Genomic DNA, 24930 nt, shown 5'->3' on the forward strand with positions numbered 1-24930 from the left:
TTTACTTAGTATTAGCCCGAGTTTAGAAATGATAGTATTAGTGTCATCTTGAGGATTCTGTGGTACAAATCAAGTGTTCACTCTCTTCTGTCTTATGAGTTGGCCTTCTTAGGTCTTTCAAGTTCATTACCATTACATCCATCTGCCCTCCAGCCTCCAAAACTATTACTTTTCCTAGTCTCTCTAAACTCGTGATTAAGCCTGTATAACAAAAGAAATTTTGCGAAGTTTTTCATCTTTATCAAGCAGCCCTCTATCAGTCAAGGTTTTTAAAAGGAGAATGATCAGATTAGAATTTTAGGAAATCTAATACCTGTATCCATTTATAAATATTTTTGTTCTTTATTCCCAATTAAGGCTCATCCAAGTTCCTTAACACCTAAATCACACATTTTGACATGATTTCTTCCCATAATTCGGATAAATTTTATTTTTTAAAAGTCAGTTTTCAAACATTAGAGCAATATAATAAAATTGTCAAACAAATCCAAGATGATTGTAGTCTGGTCAGTGAACAGGAAAAAGAAATTAAGCCTAACGAGTAAAGGAAAAAAAATCAAATATAAACAATAATGAAATACCTTATTTTGCCTTTGAAATTTATAGCAATTTTTTTAGTTAAAAAAAAATTTGTTTTGAGAATGTAAATTTTTATGGATTTAAGTAAAGAGTTAGGTAAAGAGGTGTTGTAATTTTATTGTAATAGGCAAATTTGAAAGTCTAAATATCCAATAAGAAATTTATCAAATAACTTAATTTTTACTGTTGAATAGTCATTAAAACAATTAAAGAAGACTTACTGGTATGGAAAGATTTATAATGTATTTTAAAGATAAATAGGTTCCATAGTAATATGTTGTTAAAATTGAGTATATATGTGCCTTTAAAAATACCTAGAAGATAAACAGCAGAAGTATTAATGGTGATTAGCTCTGGGTGGTAGGAATATGTGATTTTTATTTTCCTTTTGTGCATCTGTATTTTATAAACTTGTAAGAAGAGTCATTATAGTGGAAAGATCAGCGTAGAAAATGGATTGTTTATTGTGTTAGCTTGTTAATATTTACCCTAGAGAAGACTAAGGGAGGAAGGAGGACATAATTGCTTCAAATATTAGAAGAGCTTTTATATAGAAGTAAAATGAGATATTTTGAATGACATTAAGTTAGTGGTTCTCAGACTTAAGTGTAGAGGAAATCATCCTTGATTCCACCAGAGATTTTGACTTTCCAAACAAGTACCCTGTGTGATTCTAATGCAGGTAGTCCATGGACCAAACTTGGAGAACTACTCACAGAATGGATAAAACTAAGCAAAACTTAATTAGTAGCCAGAGAGAAAATGATCAATGAGGAAGGACATCATAACTGTCCATAGATGGAAGTTCCAGGTTTTAACCTATACGCCAGAGATTCCGCCTTTAATTAGAGATCTTTCCCCCAAGCTTCAAAGTCAAATATTTAACTGTCTACTAAGCATCTCTCTGAATTCAGATGTCCTATGAATTTTATCATTTTATACCTCCACCACAGCCACCCAAAAGCTTCTCCTTCTTTCATTCTCAGTTTCAGTTGATAGCAAACCGTTTACCAATTCTCACTCAAATGTGAAACACGTGAGTCCAATTCCTCTCTCACGCCCTTTAACCAGTCATTCATAAAGCCCCGCCTGGTCTGCCTCCTGAATTTTCATTAAATCCTTCTCTCATTCCCATCCCTAATAACACTGTTGCCCTATTTCTGGCCTCCATCATCTCTCCTTGACTACTGCATAGACTTTCTCAGTTGGTTTACCCACTTCCAGTTTTTTCCTACCCATCTCCAGTTTTTTCCTCCCCTGAAATATATATCTCACATGGCCACTAAAGTGGTTTATCTAAAATGCAAAGCTCACCATGATATTCAGGAGTGAAAGGCCCTGCATTGTCCTCTCCAGTACCCTCAGGATAAAGCACAAGTTCTTTAATGTGACATAATACAAGTTGCTTCATATTCAGCCCATCTGTCCCCTGCCTACCTCTTATTTCATCTCTTCCCACTTCTTACATCATATAATGGCATTTTCCATTATATTGAAATACTTGTCTTCCCTCCCTGCCATGCACAGGCCATACTGTTTCTCTTTGCTCACTTGCCACTGCTACCTTCTCTGCTTGAAATTCTGTCCCTCTCACCTGTAAGTCTTAATAGTAACATGCCTAACTTGTATTCTTTGTTTTAAATTCATGGTCTTTCCTGCTAGCTTCCCCTGCCTAGGTTGGGTTGAATAGCTGTCCTCGTTATGTCCATTTTTCTCCGAGCAAACCTTATTATTCCACTGATTTGTATTTACTTGTATCTCTTTTCCCCATTCTCTTACCTTCCTACTCTCAATAATTTCCTTGAGGGCAGGAACCGATATCTTTCTCATTTTTGTAGTGTCATTTCTAACATTGTTTTTGGCACATAATCCCCAATATACCAAGAGAGTAAATAAAAAATGCCTGCCCCTGAATGTATTCAAGCATAGGCAAAATACCATCTAATTGAAATGTATGACTGAATGACCCTTTTAACTTATTATATATTGACTCTTGTCACAATGATCTTTGTGTTTCAGGAGAAAATTGGTTTCTCTTATATTCTCTCAACTTTGCTCCATTATTCCTTCAAGAGGTATATACATCCTTAAAGTGTCAACTTTTACCAGTTTAGTGGTTTTTTTTTGTAGAAATTTTCTATTTATAATAGCTATTAATCCTTTCCCATTAATGAAAAGACATGCTTGTAATTACTTTAAAAGAGAAAACTGTGCTGAATATTGTAAGGTGCAGATTTGCTCTAGAATTGGTAGGACAGTTTTGCCCATGTTTGAGAACCCTAGTCAGTAATGTAATAATGAGATTTAGAGCATGGTTATTTAACACATGGTATTCTGAAGAATTTCTTCAAGGCCAGCATAACTTTTGACCTTGGGTATGTTACGTAATCTCTTTGAGCAGTGGTTATTGCTGTCTCTAACATGGAGATAATCCAAATTACCCAGTTTTCATAGAATTTCTTTGAAGAGCAAAATGAGAAATTGGAAATGAAAACATGTAGGAAAATGTAAAGTACCATGCCTATAAGTGGTATTTAATGTTCAAAGGAAGTTCGTATTAAATATTTTGATAATTGTATTAAAATAGATTTTGGAGGAATTGAAAATTGGGAGAAGGGGGTTTTGGAGGGTTTTTAAAAAGAATATTAAATGTAATTATTCATTTCTTTTACACCAGTGAAATACATACCTAGCAGAAAGGTCATCTTTTTGCTACTAAAAAGTTACTGCATTTTGAACATGAATATTCCTGAGGACATACTTGTGATGGTAATTGTTTTCCATGTCTGACACCATAGGTATCTATGCCAGCAGCTCATGCAACATCATCTGCTCCCACGGTAACTTTAGTACAGCTGCCCAATGGGCAGACAGTTCAAGTCCATGGAGTTATTCAGGCAGCCCAGCCATCAGTTATCCAGTCTCCACAGGTCCAGACAGTTCAGGTATGTGTATAAAAAGTTCTGCATCTACTTTCATAACTGTTGTTTATAGCCATCTCTTTCTCCTTTCATTAGTTATAAAAATAGGAACATATCTATTACAGAGTTTATTTTATTTCATACTAAAGGAATATGCTGCATTTACATTAATGATCTTATGTATAGGAACATATATTTAAGAATAGACATATAAGAAAAAGACTTTAAGTTACAGAAGAAAAAGAATTGATTGGGGAAAATAGTTAAATTGTGGGATAAACTGGAAATGTTTGAGAGAGACTGTGTAAGGCTGATGGGGAGACTAGACAACTGGTTAGAAATGAGAGAAAATGACTGAAACAGCTGCCAAATACTTTGATAATGTACCAAAGTTAAAGAAAATTGATATACAAAAATAACTAGTTATTTGTTAAACCTGCAATTGGAAAAAAAAATAAACCCTTATCAAAAGTTAATCATCACCACCTTCCCTAAGACATCATTTGAAGTTAGAGATCGCATAAAGCATTTTGTAAAACAACCACATTTAGGATTTTTAGTTAGAATATCTAACTTAGAAGTAATGATATATTCATGAAGTGAATCTTAAGGATTTAGGTATCTAGAATTACATTACATGTATTGTTCGTTTCTTGAGAAAAATTATGTTCGAGTTGGATCCAAAGGAAAATAAAGGCACAGTAGATCTCTGAAGATAATTACGTAATTGTAGGGAACCAAAAGCAGTTTAGATCTTTGCAGTTGAATCTTATTTAAAAAACAAAAACAAAAAACTTGAACATTCATTCAAGTAGGCCATAACCCCAGCCTCCCATTTCATATTTTTTGCTTCACAGTCTTCCTGTAAGGACTTAAAAAGACTTTTCTCCGGAACTCAGGTGAGTCCTAGGTCCTAGATTTGGAGAGAACTATTATTAGAAAGGAAGGTGAGAAATCATTCTTTACATCTTTTTCCTTTTCCTCTACAAACATGAAATTTCAAGATTGGAGTAAAAATCTTACAGATCTTATAGGTCTAGGCCGAACTTACTACTTATCTACCCCTCAGTCTGCTGCTTAATTCCCCTGTATTACCCTCCACCCCCAGGCCACCCATGCAAACCATAATCCAGCATTACTCAAATACTTTCAAAGATAGGAAGCTCTTTCTCCTAAGCTAATCTATTTACAATTAGAGGTGTTTGCTAAAATGTTTTTTCCCGTGTTGAGCCAGAATATATCTAAAACTTTTACCTGGTGATCCCAATTCTATCTTCTAAAATTGGATAAGCAAGTCTAGTTACTTTTCTGTTGGACCGCATTCTCTTCCTCATCTCCAACCCCTTCCAATTAAAAAAAAAAGTTGCCAGACTACACAATGTATTCTTGTTTTTCTTCCTTTTCTTCCACCATTATATGGCTTAGCATTGATGCCTCTTCACCATCCTGGTTCTTTTCTTCTGGGGGAATGCTGTTGTGTTTTCCTTGAGTATGGTAGCCAGAACTGTTTGAAATACTCTAAATATGGTAATTTCTAGAGGAGAGAAGTGTCTCCCTATTCTGGAAGCATTCTATTAATGTCATCAAGGAATACATTAGATTTTGTCAGCCATATTATACTATTGAGTTATTGAGCAGCTCTTAGACAGTCTATTCATTCTGCCCTTGTTCTTCTGATTTGCTTGTACATAAGAAGGGTTGGGTTGGAGGTGGGGTGGTTAATGTTTTCATGTGAAATCATCCAGTTGTTTGAATTCCCATACTGAGTGATACTGGTAATGGAATTTGTTACAAAGTAGGAGACAGTGTAATCCAGTGAAGACCAAAGAATTTGGTATGTCAGTGGAATCACAGTGACCGAGCAATAGTCTCCTATTCCGTGCCTCAGTTTCTATTTTGTTGATTGCTGCCTTAACATTCTCTTAACATTCTCCATACTCCATAATTCCCCACTCATACCTCATCTTTATGGTAGTGGATAAAACTTGCTGAGAGTCAGTTAACCTAGATTGTAGGCTCAGTTTGGGCATTGATAAGTCAAATGATTTTGAACAGGTCAACCTTAACTTCTCCTTTTTCATTTATAGAAGGAAGTCTTTCTATAAAGAACACAGAAAAATTTACCCACAAAATATTTGACAGTGTCTGATATTTAATTATTGCTTATGTTCTTAATTTTTATTTTGGAGCAAAATAATTTTGGTATGGGGGCATTATATGACCACTAACTTTATAGAAATTTGTGTTCACCTTTTCAAGACTGCATTTTTCTATGAAGGTTAGCTATGCATATAATTTTAAACGAATATATTTAAGAAAGAGAAGTTGGGCTTCTTGAAACATGGATTCAACAGATAGATTAATTTTTTTCTTTTAAGGCCTAAGCCATGGAGAACCTATTAAACTCTCTAATGGTCATTTCAGCAGGTTACCAGTGATTAGTATTAATAACTAGGAAGTAGTTTACAGTATCAGAAGAGGTGACCAAACAAGGAGAGGAATGGACCCTCAGAGTTATAGATGGGAAAATATTAATGTTCTAGATCATTGTTTCCAAAATTACAAGGTACACTTCTTTTGATAGGACAATAAGGTATTAGAACTTCTTTTTCTGATTTTTAATCTGAAACTGTTAGAAACTAAGCTGTACTAATATTTCAGGTATGGCTTGACAATATTGATGCCTTAACTGTATCTCTCTATATAAGTCATAGCTCAGATTATGTGAGTATTCCCCCCAAAATAATGGGATTTACACAATGTGTAGGAGTTGGCAGTGGCACCCACGCTTCCCATTTAATTAGTTTCGGCCACATTTCAGTATAGTGCAATTTAAGCTTGCCAGATAGAAGATTTATGGATTATATTATCTTAAGTTAACATATTAATTCCATCAACAAATTTTTATTAATCACTTACTTTGTACCAATCATTGTTCTAGATGTTAGAATAGACAGCAGTGAACAAATATACTGTCTTCTTTTCTCATGAAGATCACATTTGAATAAAGAGGGATAGTGAACAAATAAAATTTGTCAGGTGATGCTAAATGCTGGGAAGATGATTAAAGCAGGGTAAAGGGGTAGAGTATCGTGTGGAGGGAAAGGTGTATAGGTTAGTCAGGGAACAGAGTAAATAGACAGCAGGTATTGAAGGAGTTTAAGCAATGCAGATTATCTGGAAGAACATTTTGTTAGAAGGAAAAGCATTTTGCATGCTCTGAGGTGAAAGAATGCTTGGTATATCAAGGAATAACAAAAAGATGCTGCTGGAATACAGTGAGCAAGGGAGAGAGTGGTTAGAAGTGAGATTTTCTCTAGTCTTCCAGTACTTTGTAATGTGATGGGAAACAACAATAAAAATCTTCTGTACCATGTAGAGGTTCAGTGATTATCATACAGCAAAGTTTTTAAGAATTGTCTAATTTAGAGATGAATTATTTTTCTATTATATAAGACAGGTGTTTCAAAATTTCTGATCTTTTAATGGCAAGCAGGGATATATTACCTAACAGATATTTTTGAAAAGAGAAATGCATTCGAACCATCCTCTTTGGGAGAAAGTGACATTTTTACCATGCATGAGAGAGTGATGTTCTTGCTGTGGAGAAACCATTTTGAAAATAGAGGTTTGGAAATGTTTCCATATTTGTATTTTTTTAAAAAATTGTAAACACTATAAGTTTGTCACCTCTCAAAACTTAAATCTACAGCCATTAAATACCCTAGAAGTGATATTTTCTGAACTGTTCAGAAGTCTTCCGGAGTTTTTTCAGTAGGTGTTGAACTTACGTGTTAAAAATATGAAGCTGTCGGGGCGGCTGGGCACGGCTTCTGGGGAGCGGGGTGGCTTCGGTCCTGCCGGCGGCTTCACTTTCAATGGCTGCTGATGTGGATTCTCTCCTCTTGAGGCAAAGACAAGGCTTTACGATTTAACTTCCGCGAAAACCAGCGGTGAAGCAAGCGGAGAAGGAACCGGGGATGGGACCCATGCATAAGGAAAATTCCTTGGTCAGAGACTCTGCCAATGGCTTGGATAAATCGTTGGCCCCATCTGGGATGGAATGACCACGCCCTCGCGTGGTTGCACTTTTCTTACCATCTGGGAAGATGGAACCAGCTTGTGCGAGAAGAATCTGCTGTTGAGTGCAACCCAGCATCGTGAAGGAAAAATGCTCTGGGTTTAGATTGTAGCTTCAAGCAACATCAGAACTAGAAGAGACTTATGATAATAAAAGCAGCCACCATTTATTGAGCATTTATGTGCCAGGCACTGGGCTAAATGCTTTATATGCATTGTCTTCTGTATTCCTTACACAGCCAAGGGGTAGAACTATCCCTATATTGAGGTAGTAAAACTGATGTACAAAGGAAAAAAAAATATGAAGCTGTAATGCATTGCTGTTAACATGCAATAACTGACTGAGAGCCCCAAGACAGAAATTTATTAGATAAATCTCATTAGAAGCCTGTGTGATTGGTATATAAATATGAAAATGATTATCTTATTTAGTAAACCCAGCCAAAAATGTACTTACTTTTATATCTACATATCATTGTTAGATCTCTTTCAACAGTAGTATGAATTAAATCACATTTCAAAAAACCTGAGCTTAGAATCATATTTTTTAATAACTGTTATAAGGTATTAAATGAGCATTTTTAATGAAGCATATTAAATCACATTCTCACTATTAGTCAAAAATTAAATGATTTATAAATCTTTAAGAAATTAAAAATAAATTTTAATATTTACTTTATCTTATCTGTACCCAGGGAAAATACATAGATTTCCAGGGCACCATGTATAGCTTTAGGAAAACATCCATAATTACTATTGCTTTGATTTGATTCTAGTCATTAATATAGTTTATTTTAAAATTTCAAATGTTAAAGTGGGGGTGAGAGGGGAGGATTTCCCCATAAAACAACAGGAGGAACAAAATGTTAAGAAATGCATATCTAAAGCTTTCTGTCTACAAGTGATGATTTGGCTCTTTGAACATTTCTTGACTTACAAATGACCAAGATTAAAGACCTAACTAAGGAGCTCAGGTCAGGTTTAAGATGAGGAAAGGTAACAGGAGGTGGAGACCTGTGGTAAGGGATCTGTCATTGGAATGTGATGATAGTCTATGATTCATATAATAGGTATATAATTTTTCAGATAGTTATTTTTAATCATGTATATTGATCTATAAAACTTTCATTAATAATTGTTTATAAAAAGATCTTTAATATAATTTTTATCAACTTCAGATATGGGTCCGGTATATAGGGGTATATGTGTGTGTGTTTTCAATACTTTGGAATTGGCTTTGTAGTTCTTGGTTTTCCCTGGATACTATCCCCAAAATGAAATGTTATATGCATGATGCAGTATTGAATGCTTCTAAATTCCCTTTACATTTAAAAAGTTATAATTACTACATAGTGATTAAGTTAATTCCTTCTTTCTAAATTAACAATATCTTTAATACTGGAGGAGGGGAACATTTAGCTCTGTGAAAGGCCAAAAATCCACCAAGTTTGGGGAGGGGAAAAAAATCAAAGACCACATATGAAAAAGAAACATTAATTTGTTTCATTTTGAAACTATCCTGGAAGTGGTTAGTTCATGTAGCATGTTTTAGAATTGTTGTTTTAATGAGTTTCAATGTGGGAGGGTTACGTTCTCTGTTCCTAAGTCACTGTACATCTTTAAAGGAAGATTGTAGGGATGGGTAATATGGGAGTCAAGCAAAGAGGGCAAGGAAGAAGGAGCAACAGAGGAACTAAGTAAGTTCTGAATGGATTATCAGTGAAGGTAAACAATGTTCATCACTGTCCACTTTGAGTCCAGTCTTACTACTGCTTGCAATTCTGACCCTCTTCTGTGGTCTTTTCACAGTTCCTGATCTGCTCTGTATCTTTTGAGAAAGTCTGTGCAGAGGCTATACGTTTAGTGGGGAAATTGTTCTGTCTGCTGCTTTGGCAACAACTAGAGCAGTGTTACTCTGCAGAGATTCACAGACTGAATTCAGCCTTCCTCATCTTTCTGTCATTTGTGGATTCATTAAATGTTGCCTGTTAATTTTTAGATCTTTAAGATAATACTTCTTATACTTAAAGTGTTTGAATGGGGTACATTACTTTATCATTAGGTGTCTTTTGTGAAGCATTAATTGATTTACCTAGCTTATCTAAAAGTAAACATGGATATCACAAAACCTTGTCAAAATGAGTGCCTACTCTTCAGAACCCTAGCCATAGACCACATACAAAATATCTCAAGTATCTCCAAATTTTGTTTTTTCTTACCACTATTTCCATAAATTTTGTTGTGGAGTTAATCTGTACAGACTCCCTTGATTTGGTTAAATCTGATTCTTACTCTGACTGCATCATATGCATCTAGTTCAGAAAAGAGCACAAGTCTTCAGATTAGACCAGAGAAAACTTGACAGTGCAAATTTGAGAGAGAAGCATGCCTAGGTGAGTTAATTTCCAGTCTAGAAATGGACTAAAAATGCTTCTGGGTTGCTGCTTCTGGCAAAACTGATTTGAGATAGGAACCACTAGGATTTTGATGCTGTTTAGGATATCTAAAGCTGATGCCAATGATTGACAGTGGCTCCACTGTTTCTAACTTTTGACTACGGTGAATTACTTAACCTTTTTGTGCCTTAATTTTCCCCATCTATAAAAAGGGTATAATAGTAAAACCTATCTGATACCTAATGTTACTATAGTAAGTAATGTAATATATGTGTTTTAGCATAATACCTGGCCGTAATAACCTCTCAATAAATGCTAGTTGTTATTATTATTATCCCATCTAAATGTTTATTCACTTATCTTCACAACTTTCCAGTCCAGAGATACTATCCAGAAATGCACAGTTCTTTACCTTGAAGTTTTTGCTTAATAAAAATTGTAGTATGCCAACTTTGAAACATATCTGTGTAAGACAGAGGGATTTTTCTGAGGTTGCCAGAAACAACTGGAACATGGTGGGGTATCACTGATCTTATTTGTACAATAGTAAATGCATTGACAAGTGTTTACACAGTATTCAAAGGAAAATATTTATATAGTCACTATATACATTTATGACCAAATATTTAATCATTAGTTCTTTCCCTCATGTCAGAAACTTTACTAATTGGTAGTTCTGTTCTAACAACTGAGAGGAAATAACTGACAAATAATATTGATACATTCAGGATTAATTACAATGAACCATGAAAGAAAGTAGCCTGAATTTGACTATCACAAAATTTGGTATTGATAGAATATTTTCAGATTCTCTGACTTTGTCTTTTATAGACTGTAGAATAAGTAAAGGGAGAGGAACATAATTGGTATGGTTGTCTCCCATAAATGCAGATTTTTTTTCCCCAACTTAAGCAAGTATAAGATTTATATATGCCTTTTTATATTTGACTTTTTCTTAAAATACATGAAAATTTTATAGGAACTAAATTTGATTATCAAGATAAAGTTCTTTTTTATTTTCAGATTTCTACTATTGCAGAAAGTGAAGACTCACAGGAGTCAGTGGATAGTGTAACAGATTCCCAAAAACGAAGAGAGATTCTGTCAAGGAGGCCATCCTACAGGTACGGAAGTAAATAGTTTAAAGAACTTAGAATTACAGATGAGGAGGAAGACTTAGGTAGTTGCAGATAAAGAGATGTCAGAAGACCAATTAGCTGCTGAGTCAGTACCTTACAGATCACTTTCTTCTTGAGTTTTCTCAAATAAGTTGAAGTTTATCATACGGAATGAAAGCACTTCTTACTCTAAATAATCTTGGATAAACATTTTTTTTCTTTTTCTCTCTTTGTAGACTATGGTTGCTACCTTTCTGTTAAAAAGTTTGGAGTATATTTGATAGGCTTATAGTACTTAGCAGGTAGCTGCTTAATAGTTGTCGCAGGGTGATGGGTTGCTGACATCCCCCAAATTTAGGGGGACCTTACTGGAGTTTTTGCATTCAGCTATAGAAGTTACCTAGTCCATACCTTGTCTCTAAGCCAAACCAAAATCATTTTTTAAATGTAGAAGTTGTTTCCATATTAAATATCCCCAGGAAGGGCAATTCCACAAATCTCCTGGATAAGCTTACTCCAAAGTTTAATAAATCTCAAACTTACAATCTTCCTTCTTATTAGCCTAAATTATTTCTATTTATGTATGTTTCTGTTTTTCAAAGGAGTGATTGGGTTTTTTCCCCCACATATCTGCTTACTAAGCTAGCTCTTTTTCTCTGTCCTCATAATTAAATTAACGATCTTAAATGAATATCAGTAAATTGACGTTGAGATCTTAAGAAATTTTGTTACTGGATATATGTTGTATGCACTTATACTCCTTATTTTTTTAGTTGTGTTTTAAATAGAGTTAGTGCTAATTTTAACTTTGAAGTATATGTCACAGAAATATATAACACCTTGAATCCTGAAGCAGTTCCAACCAGGTACTACAAAACAAGCTGCATGATTTCTCTATGTTTTTTAATTTAGAAATTCTAAAATCTAGGCAAATCTTAGCTGTGAGCTCATAAAATATAAGCTTTATGTTGAAAAGTTTCCATTTTGTATTTGCCTTAAATTGCTTGTAACCTGAATTCTAGCAAAGGTCATTTAAATAAGAATACCTTAATTAATAGTCAAATGAAAGATCTCTTGAAACTGCACATATTTAGAGAAAGGGCTTCTTTCATGAAAAATAATGGTATCTCTGTGGCATGAGTATAGAAAAGTATTTAACAGAGATTCTTATGAAATGCTTGTGAGTTTGGAAAGATGGTGATTAATTGTTAATATAAGATAAGTTTTTATTAGAACAACCCAGCTTGATAGTAATTAGTTTATATCAAGATGAAATCCTCAAAGGGCTCTCCATTTGGGCTCATTGGCTTGGTTTTTTTAATCAGCAGTTTAGCATAATCAGACTTGTAAATGACAGAATCTTATAGGATATTTACCATGATGGGAGGGAAAATAAGTACTTGGAAAGATCATAGCAGCCAAGAGAAGTACTGAAACAAATAGGATGAAATGTGCAGGTGATGTGATGTGGCTGTCAAAAAAACCAGTGCATTGTAAGGCTACATTGGTAAAACTAGTGTCCAGATTAGGGGAGGGAATTAATCCCTTTGCTCAGACCACATCTGGAATATACTTCAACAGAAACTAAATTGTATCTAGGGAAGAATGACTAAGATGATTTGGAGGAACAATTTGAGAATCTGGAAAAGAGAAGACTAAGAATGATCACTGATTTCAAATGTTTGGATTGTTACACAAGAGAAGTAAATTTATTTGCAGATTTAGAGTAGCAGCGTTTGAACTTTTTGACAATTCACAATAAGATACATTTTTACATTTTGACTCTATACACACACACACGGGCACGTGAAACAAGTTACACAAAGCAGTACTTACCCTTATCAAATAGTGCGATGTTCTCAGATACTCTGAATTTGTTGTTTTATACTAGTTACAATGCATGTGTTTTCTTGGCCCACATGTGGGTTGTGACTTTAGTTTGTAAAACAGCGCTGTGGAGAGCAATACTACTCCAAGTGTGTCTGCAGCATCTGGTTATAAATGCAAATTTTATTGCCCTGCCCCATGCCACTGAATTAGTTTCTGGGGATAGAACCCAGGAATCTGTCTTTTAACATGCTCTTGAGAGCTTCTTTTGCATGCAAAAGTTTAGGAAGCACTGCTCTAAAGCTGTGCTCCCTAAAGTGTGTGATCTGCAGACTAGCTGCCAATCCGCAAACTGTTTAAAATAGTTATGTTTAGCATCATTAAAGAATTGTTAAAGAGAAAAAAGCATCCTTAAACATAGGTGTTTGCTAAATAAAAACAAATAGATATGGACAAGAACCAGTAAGAAATCTTGGAAATGAGAAATACAGTCACTAGAATTAAAAAAACAAAAACACCACACACAAAAAATAATAAGAGGGATAAATTAGATATAAGCAACTGATGACACTTGGTAAATTGGAAAAGAATGGTGAAAGTAACTCAGAATGCAGAACAGAAAGAGGTAGAAAACATGAAAGAGGTGAAAAGTCACAGAGAATAGAATGAGATGCTCTCTAATAAAAGCATTTCTAGAATTTCCATAGCATGAAATTGGGCGAAGAGGAAATATTTAAAGAGATAATAGCCAGATGTTTTCTGCAATTGAAGAAAACACCTCTTATTTAAAAGCTCATTGAATACTTGGCAGAACAAATTGATTTTAAACTCATACCTAGAAAAAAAAATAGTAAAATTGCAGAATATCTAATACGAAAAGAAAATCTTAAAAGCAGCCAGAGCAATACCTTTAAAGAAATAACTTACAGATTGACAGTATACGTTTTATCAGCAACAGTGGATGCCTGAATAATACCTTTGAAGATCTGAGTGAAACTATTGGCTTAGTATTCTGTCATTCAAGAATGTAGTGGTTTTAAAATACGGCCACAAGTTCTTTCACATTCCTCTTTGAATCTGGGCTGACTTCAGCCACTAGAGTACAGAAGTAATAATGCTTTGTGACTTACAAAGCTAGATCATAAAAAGGCATGCACTTCAACCGTGTTCTCTGGAGCACTTGCTTTTGGGACCCTAGGCCACCAAATAAGATGTCCAGTTTCCCTGAGACTGCTGTACTGGAGATGACATGTATAGACACTCCAGTTGACAACTGCAACTGAACCCAGCCTTCTTGCCAAGGCACCTAACGTGATGGAAGCCATTTTGGACCCTCCCAGATCAGCCCAGACACTAGCTGAACACCATCAAATGACCTGTCAACACCAAAAGCAACTGAAGAAGCAACCAATCAAACTCTGACAGAATTCCTAAGAAATCATGAGATAATAAAAATTAGTTGTTTTAAGAACAGAGTTTTCGAGTAGTGTGCAGTATAAGAATAAATAACCTGGACCAAGTAAAGACAAAATAAAGACATTTTCAGAAATCAAAGCTGGAAAAATTTAGTACCTAAGGATTCTTGCTGGAAAAACTAATAATAATAAAGGATGAATTAATCCAGAAGTAGGATACAAATACATCAATAAAATATTTTAGATAAGTAATTAATTACTAAAGATCAGAACAGATATAAGACCTTATTTTTTTGTCTGTGTGAATCAAGCTAGAACTTAATCTTTTGGAAACATATACTTAAAAACAGGAAGAAGAGAGTAGTTCAGGCAGAGGCTTAAAACATTCTAAGTTACTTGTCTTGGTCAAGGAGATGGAAATATTGTTTTGAAAAATACAAAATATGAAAGTAGAAAGTTAGGAATCACCATTAAAATAAAAATATACCACAAAAATTAAAAACAGTAGTAGAAAAAAGGAATAAAGAAAATGCGTACTAACTGAAGACAGGCAAAATTTGGGGGGAAAAGATAGGGAGAAAATAAACACAAAGATTTGTGGTGGTTTAGTTTTCTAGGCAGCTCAAGCAAATACCATACAAAGGAATGGCTTAAACAATGATAATTTAATGGCTTATGATTTTGAGGCCAGAAAAAAGTCCAAATCAAGGTGATGCTTTCTCCCCAAAGACTGGGATCCTGGGGCTGGCTGCCGTTGATCCTTGGTCCATAGGTCCTCTGTCACATGGCAGTGCACATGGCAGCCTCTCTGTTCTCTTTTGGGTTCCGTTGAATTTCTTGCTTCTGTGGTTTTCTCTCTCTCTGTCTGAATTTCATTCTGCTTATAAAGTCCTCCAATAATAGGATTGAGACCTGATTGAGGTGGACCATGCCTTAACTGAAGTGTTACCTCATTAAAAGGTCTTACTTACAATGGGTTCACATCCGCAGGAATGGATTGAGTTTAAGAACATGTTTTTCTGGGGTGAGTACAGCTCCAAACCAGTAGTATATCAGTATCAGAATAAATTAAACATTTCAAATTGATAGGCTCTTAGATTGGGTTAAACAAAATCAAGTAACCTCTGTTGACACCATAACGAATCTGCAAATTACCCAAACAAGCCCTGAGAGAATCCCTAATCAAGAAAAACATGAGATGCTGTTTTCTAGGAGACAACATGAAAAGAGTTTTGAACATAAAGGAATGGTACACCTGTTTCAGAAACTGCATGATCATACAGATTATTAGAAGGGATAGAAGGGTTGACTGACATCATTAACAAAAATTGTCACTCCCAAAAAGAAAAAAAAAATACCTATTTTAAACACATGATACCTTTATAGAAATTAACCATGTACTAGCTCTCAGGTGGATCACTACATAGTCCACAGAATTGATAAATTGAACACATTCTATAACCATACATATACTGCCATTTATTTTGCCCAAAAATACAAGAAATCATAATTGTTTTTTATGTCAAAATATACCAAGAATTTCAAAATTCAGAATTGGTTAATGATTTATCTCTTAACTGCTGTTGTTGTTTGAGCTTTGAAAATCTAATCTCAAGATTACAGAAAAGTTCTAAGAATAATGCAAAGAGTTGCCATGTCACTTTTATTCATATTCCCTAAACATAGTATATTACCATATTTCTTTATCATTCTTTTTTCTCTCTCTAATATAGAAGTATACATACATTTTTTTTGTGTTTCATGGATTTTTAATTGATGAAAAATCTAAGGGCTAAAAATTACTATTTGAAAATTCATAGCTATGCATGTATACACATAAATACAACATTTGCTTTTTATGTGCTTTCATTTTCAACCAAGCAAAGCATTCATCATTATCTATTATAATTGGTTATTTTTGGGTGCTGTCAAAGAACAACATAGCTACATTTTTTTCCAAACAATACAGGTGAGTTATTTTTTAGAGTGTTTCTCAATTTGGGTTTGTCTGAAGTCTCTTCATAATTAGATTCAGTTTGTGCATTGTTGGCAGCAACACCACAGAAGTGATGTATTCTCATCGTATCAGGAAGCACATAATGTTTATTTGTCCCATTACTAGTGATGCTAACTTTGATCTCTTATTTAAGCTGGTATCTGCCATGTTTTCCCCTCTCTAAAGTTATTCTTTTTCCTTTTATAAGTAAAAGCATCTTGTAAATAATTTATTACTCCTCAAACTTCTACCCACTAGTTTTAGCATCCACTGATAATTTTAATTATGATGGTAGTTTTTTAATTCCATCATTCCTTTACATTTTTAATAGCCTTTCTACTGTAGGTAAGAGTTTTATCATCGTAAACATATTTATATCATGTAGATTCATGGGTTCTTACTTCATTCAATGGGTTAAAATCCTTTACTAACATTTATTTTCATTCTCAGTTTGTCCCGGATTTGGATAGCCTCTTTTGTCTGACTCCTATGCCCTTTCAGCATGTACCCATCATTCACAGAGCTCTTCTTTACTTTCTGGTGGAACAGGATGCTCCAGGTCCATCATGTACTTTCTCTGCCCCAGTCCTAGAATCAGCTATTTCTCCAAGGTTTCATTAGTTTTAATGAAGAATATTTAGGAACCAAGATCTTGGTGCTAGATGTGCTTACTGCTTCTGGTAAGTCACTGATTCTAGACCCTCTCAATGGACAGAGCTAGCAAATAGATGGATGTGTATACATATACAACCATGTATGTGTGTGGGTGTGTGTGTACATGTACACATGGCCACATGCATCTATATATATCCTTTCTATCAGTGTACCTATCTATGTAAAACCAGAGTTCATATTGAAACCTCCAATTCCAGTCCAACACAAAGTTTATTTTATCATTCTCCCTTCTCTATTTGTAACTACCTTTTTCAAAGAGGAGAAACATAGCTCCTATTATATCTACAATATATTTCTTTTTTTCCTCAGTCCTCGAATACACAAAGTAATTTCAGAATTGTTAACCCATACCTCTGTGAAAGAGAAGCTGACTAAAGAATATATGATATTTTTTAGAGTTATTTGTGTCTTTAGCCAGAAGGCATTAGTCCAAAATGACTTGGGAGTGGTATCATTGAAAATGGCAAGATAGGAAACTCCAGAAATCTGCATTCCACTAAAGTAGTGATTAACCTGACAAAAATTATTAGAAACAACTTCTTCTGAACTATATGGAATTGAATTAAAACTTAAAACAGTCAGGGGAATGCTTAACAAAGAAAGAAGGTGCTAAATTTCGGTAAGAGAGTGTTCTGGCATTTTTACTTACTGTCCCTCAACCCCCCCAGCTTGGGTAGCAACCCTGCAAATAATGGCCCACATGCCTAGTGTGGCTTACTGGTGCCATATGGGGCAGTGTGGAGCTTGTTCTCAAGGAATTGTGATTGTATATTTTGACCTGTTATCTCAGAGATTTGCCTTTGTTTTGCCCTCCTCAGAAATTTTCTCAGTGCTGGAGTAGCCTCCCCAGTGGTAAAAGCTGAATCCACCTGGGGGAAGGAATAATACATGAGGCAAGCAACATACAGACCAAAAGGCCAAGGAAGGAAGTGGTTGGAGAAGTAAATACACAGAAATTCCCACATATAACAGGGAGTCTAGAAGACCACATGTATACTCAGGACTAGATTCATACCCAGAAAAGACCAGACACAACCTTAAGCTCTCAGTTCTGTCTGATCTTCAGGCTTCATGAAAGCAGGAAGTGAAGGCTAAGGCATAATTGCAAATAGCCTCGTAAGTGTTGAAGGAGTGCCCCATTTCAGGGCCAATTTGCGAAGACAGGAAGAGGCTTTTTTTTTTTCCCTTCACTCCAGGTATTTAAGGAAATATAAAAATCACTAGCTCTGCTCACTAAGCTAATGGGATAGATATTTGAGTGACCACACATGACAAAGAATACAGTCATTACATAATTAGTTTGGAAAACTCATTAAACTAAACTACCACCCACAAGAAGCAACAACAAACCCTGGGGAGGGTGGAGAATCTGATTTCTAGAGTTAACCACATCATATTATCTTAAATGTCCTGTTTTCAAAAACAACAAAAATATATGAGGCATGCAAAGAAACAAGTATGGCCCGTTCTCAGGCAAAAAAAAAAAAAAAAAAAAAAGTAGTGAACAGAACTGTCCTTGAGTAAATCCAGACATTGGACTTAGTAGACAAAGATTTTAAATTAGCTGTCTTAAAGATGCCCAAAGATGTCTCATCAAATAGAAACAACCAATGTCCATAAAGGGTTAGAAGTTATAACTAAATAGAAATTCTGGACCTGAAAAGTACAATAACTGAAATGAAAAATATACTAGATAGTTTCAGTAGCAGATTTGAGCAGGCAGAAGAAGGAATAGCAACTTAAAGATAGATCAATTGAAATTATCTAGTTTGAGGAACAGAAAGGAAAAACAATGAAGAAAAATAAACAGAGTCTAAGGGACCTGGGGACACCATCAGCTTATCAACTTACACATCATTGGAATCCCAGAAGGAAAGGAGAGAGAGAGAGGACAGAAAGAATATTTGAAGCCAGAAATTTCCCACATTGGATAAAGGACATGAATCTACACATCCAGTAAGCGCAACGAACTCCAAATGAGATAAACTCAAAGTGATCCACACTGAGACACAAATTAAAAGCAGCAAGAGAGAAGTGACTCGTTGTGTACAAGGGATCCTCAATAAATTAAAAGGCAGTTTCTCATCAGAAACCATGGATGTCAGCGGGCAGCAGGCTGACATTTAAAGTGCCAAAAGAGAAAAACTGTCAACCAAGAATTCCATATCCAGCAAAACTGTCCTTCAAAAATGAAGGAAAAAAAAAATACATTCCCAATTAAACAAAAGCTGAGAGCATTTGTTGCTAGTAGACCTGCCCTACAAGAAATGCTAAAGGGAATCCTTTGCATTTAAATGAAAAGATACTGGACAGTAACTTGAAACCATATGAGGAAATAACAAACACTGATAACAGTAACTGCATAAATAAATATAAAAGTCAGTTATATATTTGATGTGTACCTGATTTTTTCCTTTATAATTGAAAAACAAAACAGTAATTATAAATCTGTGTTAATGGGTACACAGTGTATAAAGATGTAATTTGTGACAGTTATAACACAAAGAGAAGGTACAGAGCTGTATAGGAGCAGAATTTTTATATGCTCTTGAAATTAACTTGCTAGTAATTCTAACTAGTTTGTTATAAATTTAAGATGTCCAGAATTATCTGGGTTAGATATTTTTTCTTTTCCCCTCTTCAGTGTGGTTATATTACTCATTTGAAATATGGTAAGTTCATTTGTTTTTGTTCATATTCCATTTTAAGAGTTGTTCCTCCATTCTTGTTGACCTTTCTTATTTTCTTTTTTTTGAATATGTGAAACATTAACATGGTTCCAAAAGTCAGAACTGTCCAAAAAAGTATCCTCGTAATGCCTGTCCCCCATCCTTTTCTCTTTTGTACTTCTTTCCCATCTTCACTTAGTAGATAACCAATCTCATCAGACTCTAATCTGTCTTTCCTGATTTTTCATGGAATAGATGAGCAGATGCATGTGTATTTTCTTCTCTTTCCTACACAGAAATCTATACCATACTATAGATTCCCTTTTGCAATTTGCTTTTTTTTTTCCTTATCAATATATCCTGGAAGTCATTTCATTAGATCATATATAAATCTTCTACCATTTTTAAACCTGCATAGTACTCCATTATGTGGATGTACCATAGTTTATTCAGCCAGCCTCCGACGTGCAAATAGGCTGTTCCCAGTGTTTTGCAGTTACAGACAGTGCTATCACGAGTAACCTTCTGCCTATGTATTTTCTACTGTTGCAAGTGAGCCTAAGAGTGAAGTCCTAACATGTAGTTTTGTTTGATGTCACCAAATTCCTTCTATCGATGTACCAATTCTGTATTCCCAATAGAGTATGAGTGTTTCCCATAGCTTTGCCAGCAGAATGTATTGTTATACTTTATTTTTACTAATGTGAGAGTTGAGAAGTAGTATCTCAATAATTTTAAATTGTATTTCTGAGAGCCAGGCTGAATATCCTTTTGTATGCTTAAGGGCCATTTTTTACATGTAGATTTGTGTAAATTGTCTGTTCGTGTCTTTTGCCCATTTGAAAAAACAGGTTCTTGGTCTTTTTTCCCTCTTAATTTTTAAGAGTTCTTTATATGTTGAGGATTTGGGCCCTTTATTGGTAGTACATGTAAGTTTTGTTGGTTGTCCTTTGACTTGGTTTTTAGATACTTTTTCATACAAAAGGATTTTTTTTTATTAGTCTTACTTTGTAAATCTTTACTTGTACCTGGATTTTGAGTCATAGTTAGCTTTTCCATACACTCACATTAAAGAGGAATTCATCTGTGTTTTATCCAGTATTTGTATGGTTTCGTTTTTACATTTAGAATCTTGACACATTTGGAGTTTGTTTTGTAAATTCTTACATTTTAAACTTCCATCCTAACCACTAGCAAGCAGCTTTCTGCCAGTTTTATGATTTTTTTTATTAATTGTATTTAGCCAGTAAATTTTACTTTTGTTTTAATTAATATAATTCTCTATTTTTTCTAGGAAAATTTTGAATGACTTATCTTCTGATGCACCAGGAGTGCCAAGGATTGAAGAAGAGAAGTCTGAAGAGGAGACTTCAGCGCCTGCCATCACCACTGTAACGGTGCCAACTCCAATTTACCAAACTAGCAGTGGACAGTATAGTGAGTAATGGATATTTCTGTTTTGAAAAGCAAGAAGAGAAACTAATGGTTGCCTTCTTCTTAAAGGAATCATGCAAGTGCCAAGTCTTTTATCAGTCTTGCTGCTATTATTGTTCAGTATGCAAAGGCCTGTAACTGAAGTGTTTTCTTCAGAGCTTTAGGTAGGATGACTCAAGTATGTAAGTCCCTTAGATATCTCTCTGCTTTGTGCAGATGCAGGAAAAGCCTTAAAAGGTTTTTGAACCATTAATTGAAATTTTAGATTTTTAGTTCTTATATATAATGTATGATGTTGAGAACATAATTTTTTTTTTTCAGATAAAGAAAATGATCATTTTTTAAAATATGTTTAAGACCAAGAGTGTTCTCATTGTTCATGTATTTTATTCCTCTTCCATCTAAAAGTAGCATTTTAAAATCTTCAAATTTAATGATGTTTCTGGCAGGGAGGGGCTGGGTTGAAATCTACCAGAACATTCGATGGATATTTCTTTTAATATAAAATGAACTATACTGGTTTATAGTAATTAACATATATTGACTTCTGAAGTTAAGAGGACATTTTGCTTTTTGGCTCACAGAAAGTAAAGATTTCTCTTACAAAATTATTAAAACTTCCATTTCTGTGATTACTCCTTCTAGCACCTAGGTCTTTGTTAACTCTCATTTCTCATCTTTCACCTAAATCTTTTCTAAGAGCTTTTGAATTCTGCTTTTGTTTGGTCATAGGCATTTGTGTGAATAGTACTTTTTTCTTTTTTTATCCTATACCTTTTTGCCTCTCATTAAGTACCTCACATATTTTTTATTTCTTCATTAAACCCAGTGCTGCCCATTATATATATGTTTCCTCCTCTCTTCTTTAGTTACAAATTAAATGTATACATTGAAATTCCTTTGCTGCATTAGTCTTCTAATGTGCTCGGATAGTCTGTATCAGAAATATGTATGAAAGTTTGTCCCCCAAATTAGTAATTTTTCAATTACAACTCTACTTTGGTTTGCATAACTTTACTTTGCTTTCTAAGTGTATTAAAAGTAGATTCCCAAGTAGTAGACTTTTTAGCTCTCCCAAAGGTGGAACTTTTGATAATAAGTTCAAGTAATGCTTTGACTAAGCTTCTTGTACACTGTCAAAGCTCAGTAGAGCTTAGTCATCTTTTTCCTTCTTAAGTTCTTTGTTGGTGAATTACTTTATATACCTGTATATATGTGCATGTGTGTGTTTTTAGTTTAACGAGACCACTGCCTTATATCCAGATAATTTCAGTTAAGATGGTGGTTCATGACCTTTATTTTCCTCCTACTTCAGCACACTTGAGGGATATAACATACTCTTGCCAGTAACAATGATCCACTATTTCAGCAACTCTCACTTGAATTAGAAAGCATGGTCTTTAGAAAGGAAGGAGGTATATCAGAAATCTCAAGTAGAGAACAGAAGTTGGGAAAAGTGCCACCCTCATTCTAGATGTTTAACTTAGCACATCCCCCTCCTCCAACAACTGAAAATCACTAGTTTTAAGAGACTAATACATTAAGATTTAAAAAGTTGTATTCATTATCTTTATCCCTTATCCATCTGTGTATATATACATGGCCTTAATGGAACTGATTTAACATTATGTTCTTGATTTTCATTAAGAATCAATGTAATGAATACTCATGTATACAGAAACATTTATGTATTTAACTTATAAAAGATGTATGGTTGCCAGTAATCACATGCTGGAGGTTTATAGTATTAATGTAAAGGAGAAGTCCTTTTTCACCTTTCATCAGTAGCAAGAGTTTGGTGTATATTGCTTCATTCTTTTTCATTCTGCTTATACATACATGTGTTATGTATCTTTCCACAGGTGATACCTACATTATTTACATAGACTTACATACACACACACACACACACACACACAGTTTTGTATATTGTTTCTTTAATACCTACATTGTATTTCACTGTATAAATAGATTTATTTCAACATTGTCCTGCTGATGAACATTTAGGATATTTCTGTTATTTCCAATGATGCTACATGAACATCTTTGTATATTTACAAGTGTCTCAGAGGGATAGCATCCTACAAGAGGAATTGTTGAATCAAAGCATAGCCTGCAAAATTGCCCTTTTAAGTGGCTACACAAATTTGCATTTTATCCATAATTTGGTTATTGTATGATTAGTACTGTTATTAGTTTTATCCATTTCTTGGTTTGCTGTTCCTGATAATAAAGTCTTGTATGAGAAATTCTTCTCTTAGGTAGGAAAATGTCCATCTGTCATTTGGAACTTGAATTTTTTGTTTCACTGAATAAAACTCTAACCCATGATATATTTCTCTTTATCTTAGCTATCCATAGTCTCAGCTAAGTTTATACTTAATTATTTTCTTTCCTTGGTCTATATTTTCTGGTATAGTTGTTATATACACCTACCTAGAGACACATTGGTTAATTGACTTCTACCTTTTTATTCTTGTTTTAATGGATTTGGTTTTATTAAAAGCTACCTCAAATCCTTTTGGAATGATCAAGTGTATAAATATTAGAGAGAAAAACCATAGTTGATAAGATTGGACTTTAGTTTTCAAAGTATTTTCATATATATTATCTCATTAGATTTTTAAAAAATTGCATGAAGTGGCTAGAAAAGAAACCAGATATTTTTATTTTCAGAGAAGAGATAAGGAAATCAAATAACAGATTAGTGGTGGAACCTGGATACAACCCAGGTCTCTTATAGAATTTCTTACTTTTTTCCCTCTGCCTTGAGTTTGTTAGTATGAAACCAGTAAGGAAGTTGTATATAGATTTGCTTGTTAGCTCTATATAAAAATGGGGTTTGGTTTTGTTAACCTGTTGTTTCTTTCAAGTTATCTTACAGAATTAATCTTAGAATAGTTCTTCCACATTCCAATTTTTTTCTGTTCTTTTAAAATCTGGTGTTAGCTAAAGTGGGTGGGTTGTATATGCATGGTATCTTACTTTCCACAGATATCATTTATTAAACTAACCAAATCATACCCATTATCTCTTACTCTGAATTGAGTTGTGATAATCAATTTTCCATATTCAGATGACTCCGGATATTAGTTTCCCAGAGCTTGCTGACAACTGATCGCAAACTAATTACTTTCTAATAGATAGTTAAAAAGTGACATTATGCTCAGGGTCAGACATGTTGACTTTATGTATTTGGACTTTTCTCTTATTCACTTAAAATCCTTTATGCAGTTTTGTATGTAATACTGTGATTTTTGGTCCTTCTCTTTCTGGAAACACTTGAACCCTAGCAGGGAAAGTGGCTACAGAGGATTATTAATTGTTTAAAAACAATTAATAATAGGCATTATTATTATAAATTATAATGGGGTTCAAAAAGTATATTTGTATTATAGATATTGGATGTGAGTTTCCTGAGCATAAAGTTATTTGAGTATACCAAATCCTTTTTATGATATTATTTGCTGTAAAAATTTCTCCTGGATTATGTATTGCAAATTATTCTACATCAAATTTAGTATGTTATAAAAGTCTTATATGGTGCTAATTATTCTTGTAACAATAAATTCCATTGGGTTTTAGTTGCCATTACACAGGGAGGAGCTATACAGCTGGCTAACAATGGTACCGATGGGGTACAGGGCCTGCAAACATTAACCATGACCAATGCAGCCGCCACTCAGCCGGGTACTACCATTCTACAGTATGCACAGACCACTGATGGACAACAGATCTTAGTGCCCAGCAACCAAGTTGTTGTCCAAGGTAAGGAAATTCAGAATTCACAGGTGTGGTAAATTCTTCGAAAGATTAAATT

At 34.3% G+C, this 24930-nt stretch overlaps 2 protein-coding genes across 10 annotated transcripts in view; one reads left to right on the plus strand and one right to left on the minus strand.

The window, feature by feature from the left end:
• The window catches only part of METTL21A (methyltransferase like 21A), a 234130-nt gene that overhangs the window by 147232 nt on the left and 61968 nt on the right, over nt 1–24930 (minus strand). The window contains exon 5 of one of the 5 annotated variants that reach the window (XM_037849556.1): nt 7115–7404. The exons of the other annotated variants lie outside the window; for them this stretch is intronic. Coding sequence (XP_037705484.1) covers nt 7376–7404 — 29 coding nt within the window. The 3' untranslated portion in view covers nt 7115–7375. Of the gene's footprint in view, nt 1–7114; nt 7405–24930 lie in introns of those variants that run through there. 5 annotated transcript variants of the gene reach the window in all.
• Nucleotides 1–24930, plus strand: part of CREB1 (cAMP responsive element binding protein 1) — a 63366-nt gene that overhangs the window by 18779 nt on the left and 19657 nt on the right. For 3 of the 5 annotated variants that reach the window (XM_037849543.1, XM_037849542.1, XM_037849545.1), the window contains exons 3-7: nt 3378–3524; nt 4358–4399; nt 11000–11100; nt 20971–21113; nt 24696–24878. In XM_037849543.1, the coding sequence (XP_037705471.1) occupies nt 3378–3524; nt 4358–4399; nt 11000–11100; nt 20971–21113; nt 24696–24878 (616 nt within the window). The remainder of the gene's footprint in view (nt 1–3377; nt 3525–4357; nt 4400–10999; nt 11101–20970; nt 21114–24695; nt 24879–24930) is intronic. The other 2 variants (XM_037849544.1, XM_037849546.1) reach the window with 2 other exon arrangements.

The sequence above is a fragment of the Choloepus didactylus genome, chromosome 9, assembly GCF_015220235.1.
Source record: "Choloepus didactylus isolate mChoDid1 chromosome 9, mChoDid1.pri, whole genome shotgun sequence".
Classification (NCBI taxonomy): Eukaryota; Metazoa; Chordata; class Mammalia; order Pilosa; family Megalonychidae; genus Choloepus; species Choloepus didactylus.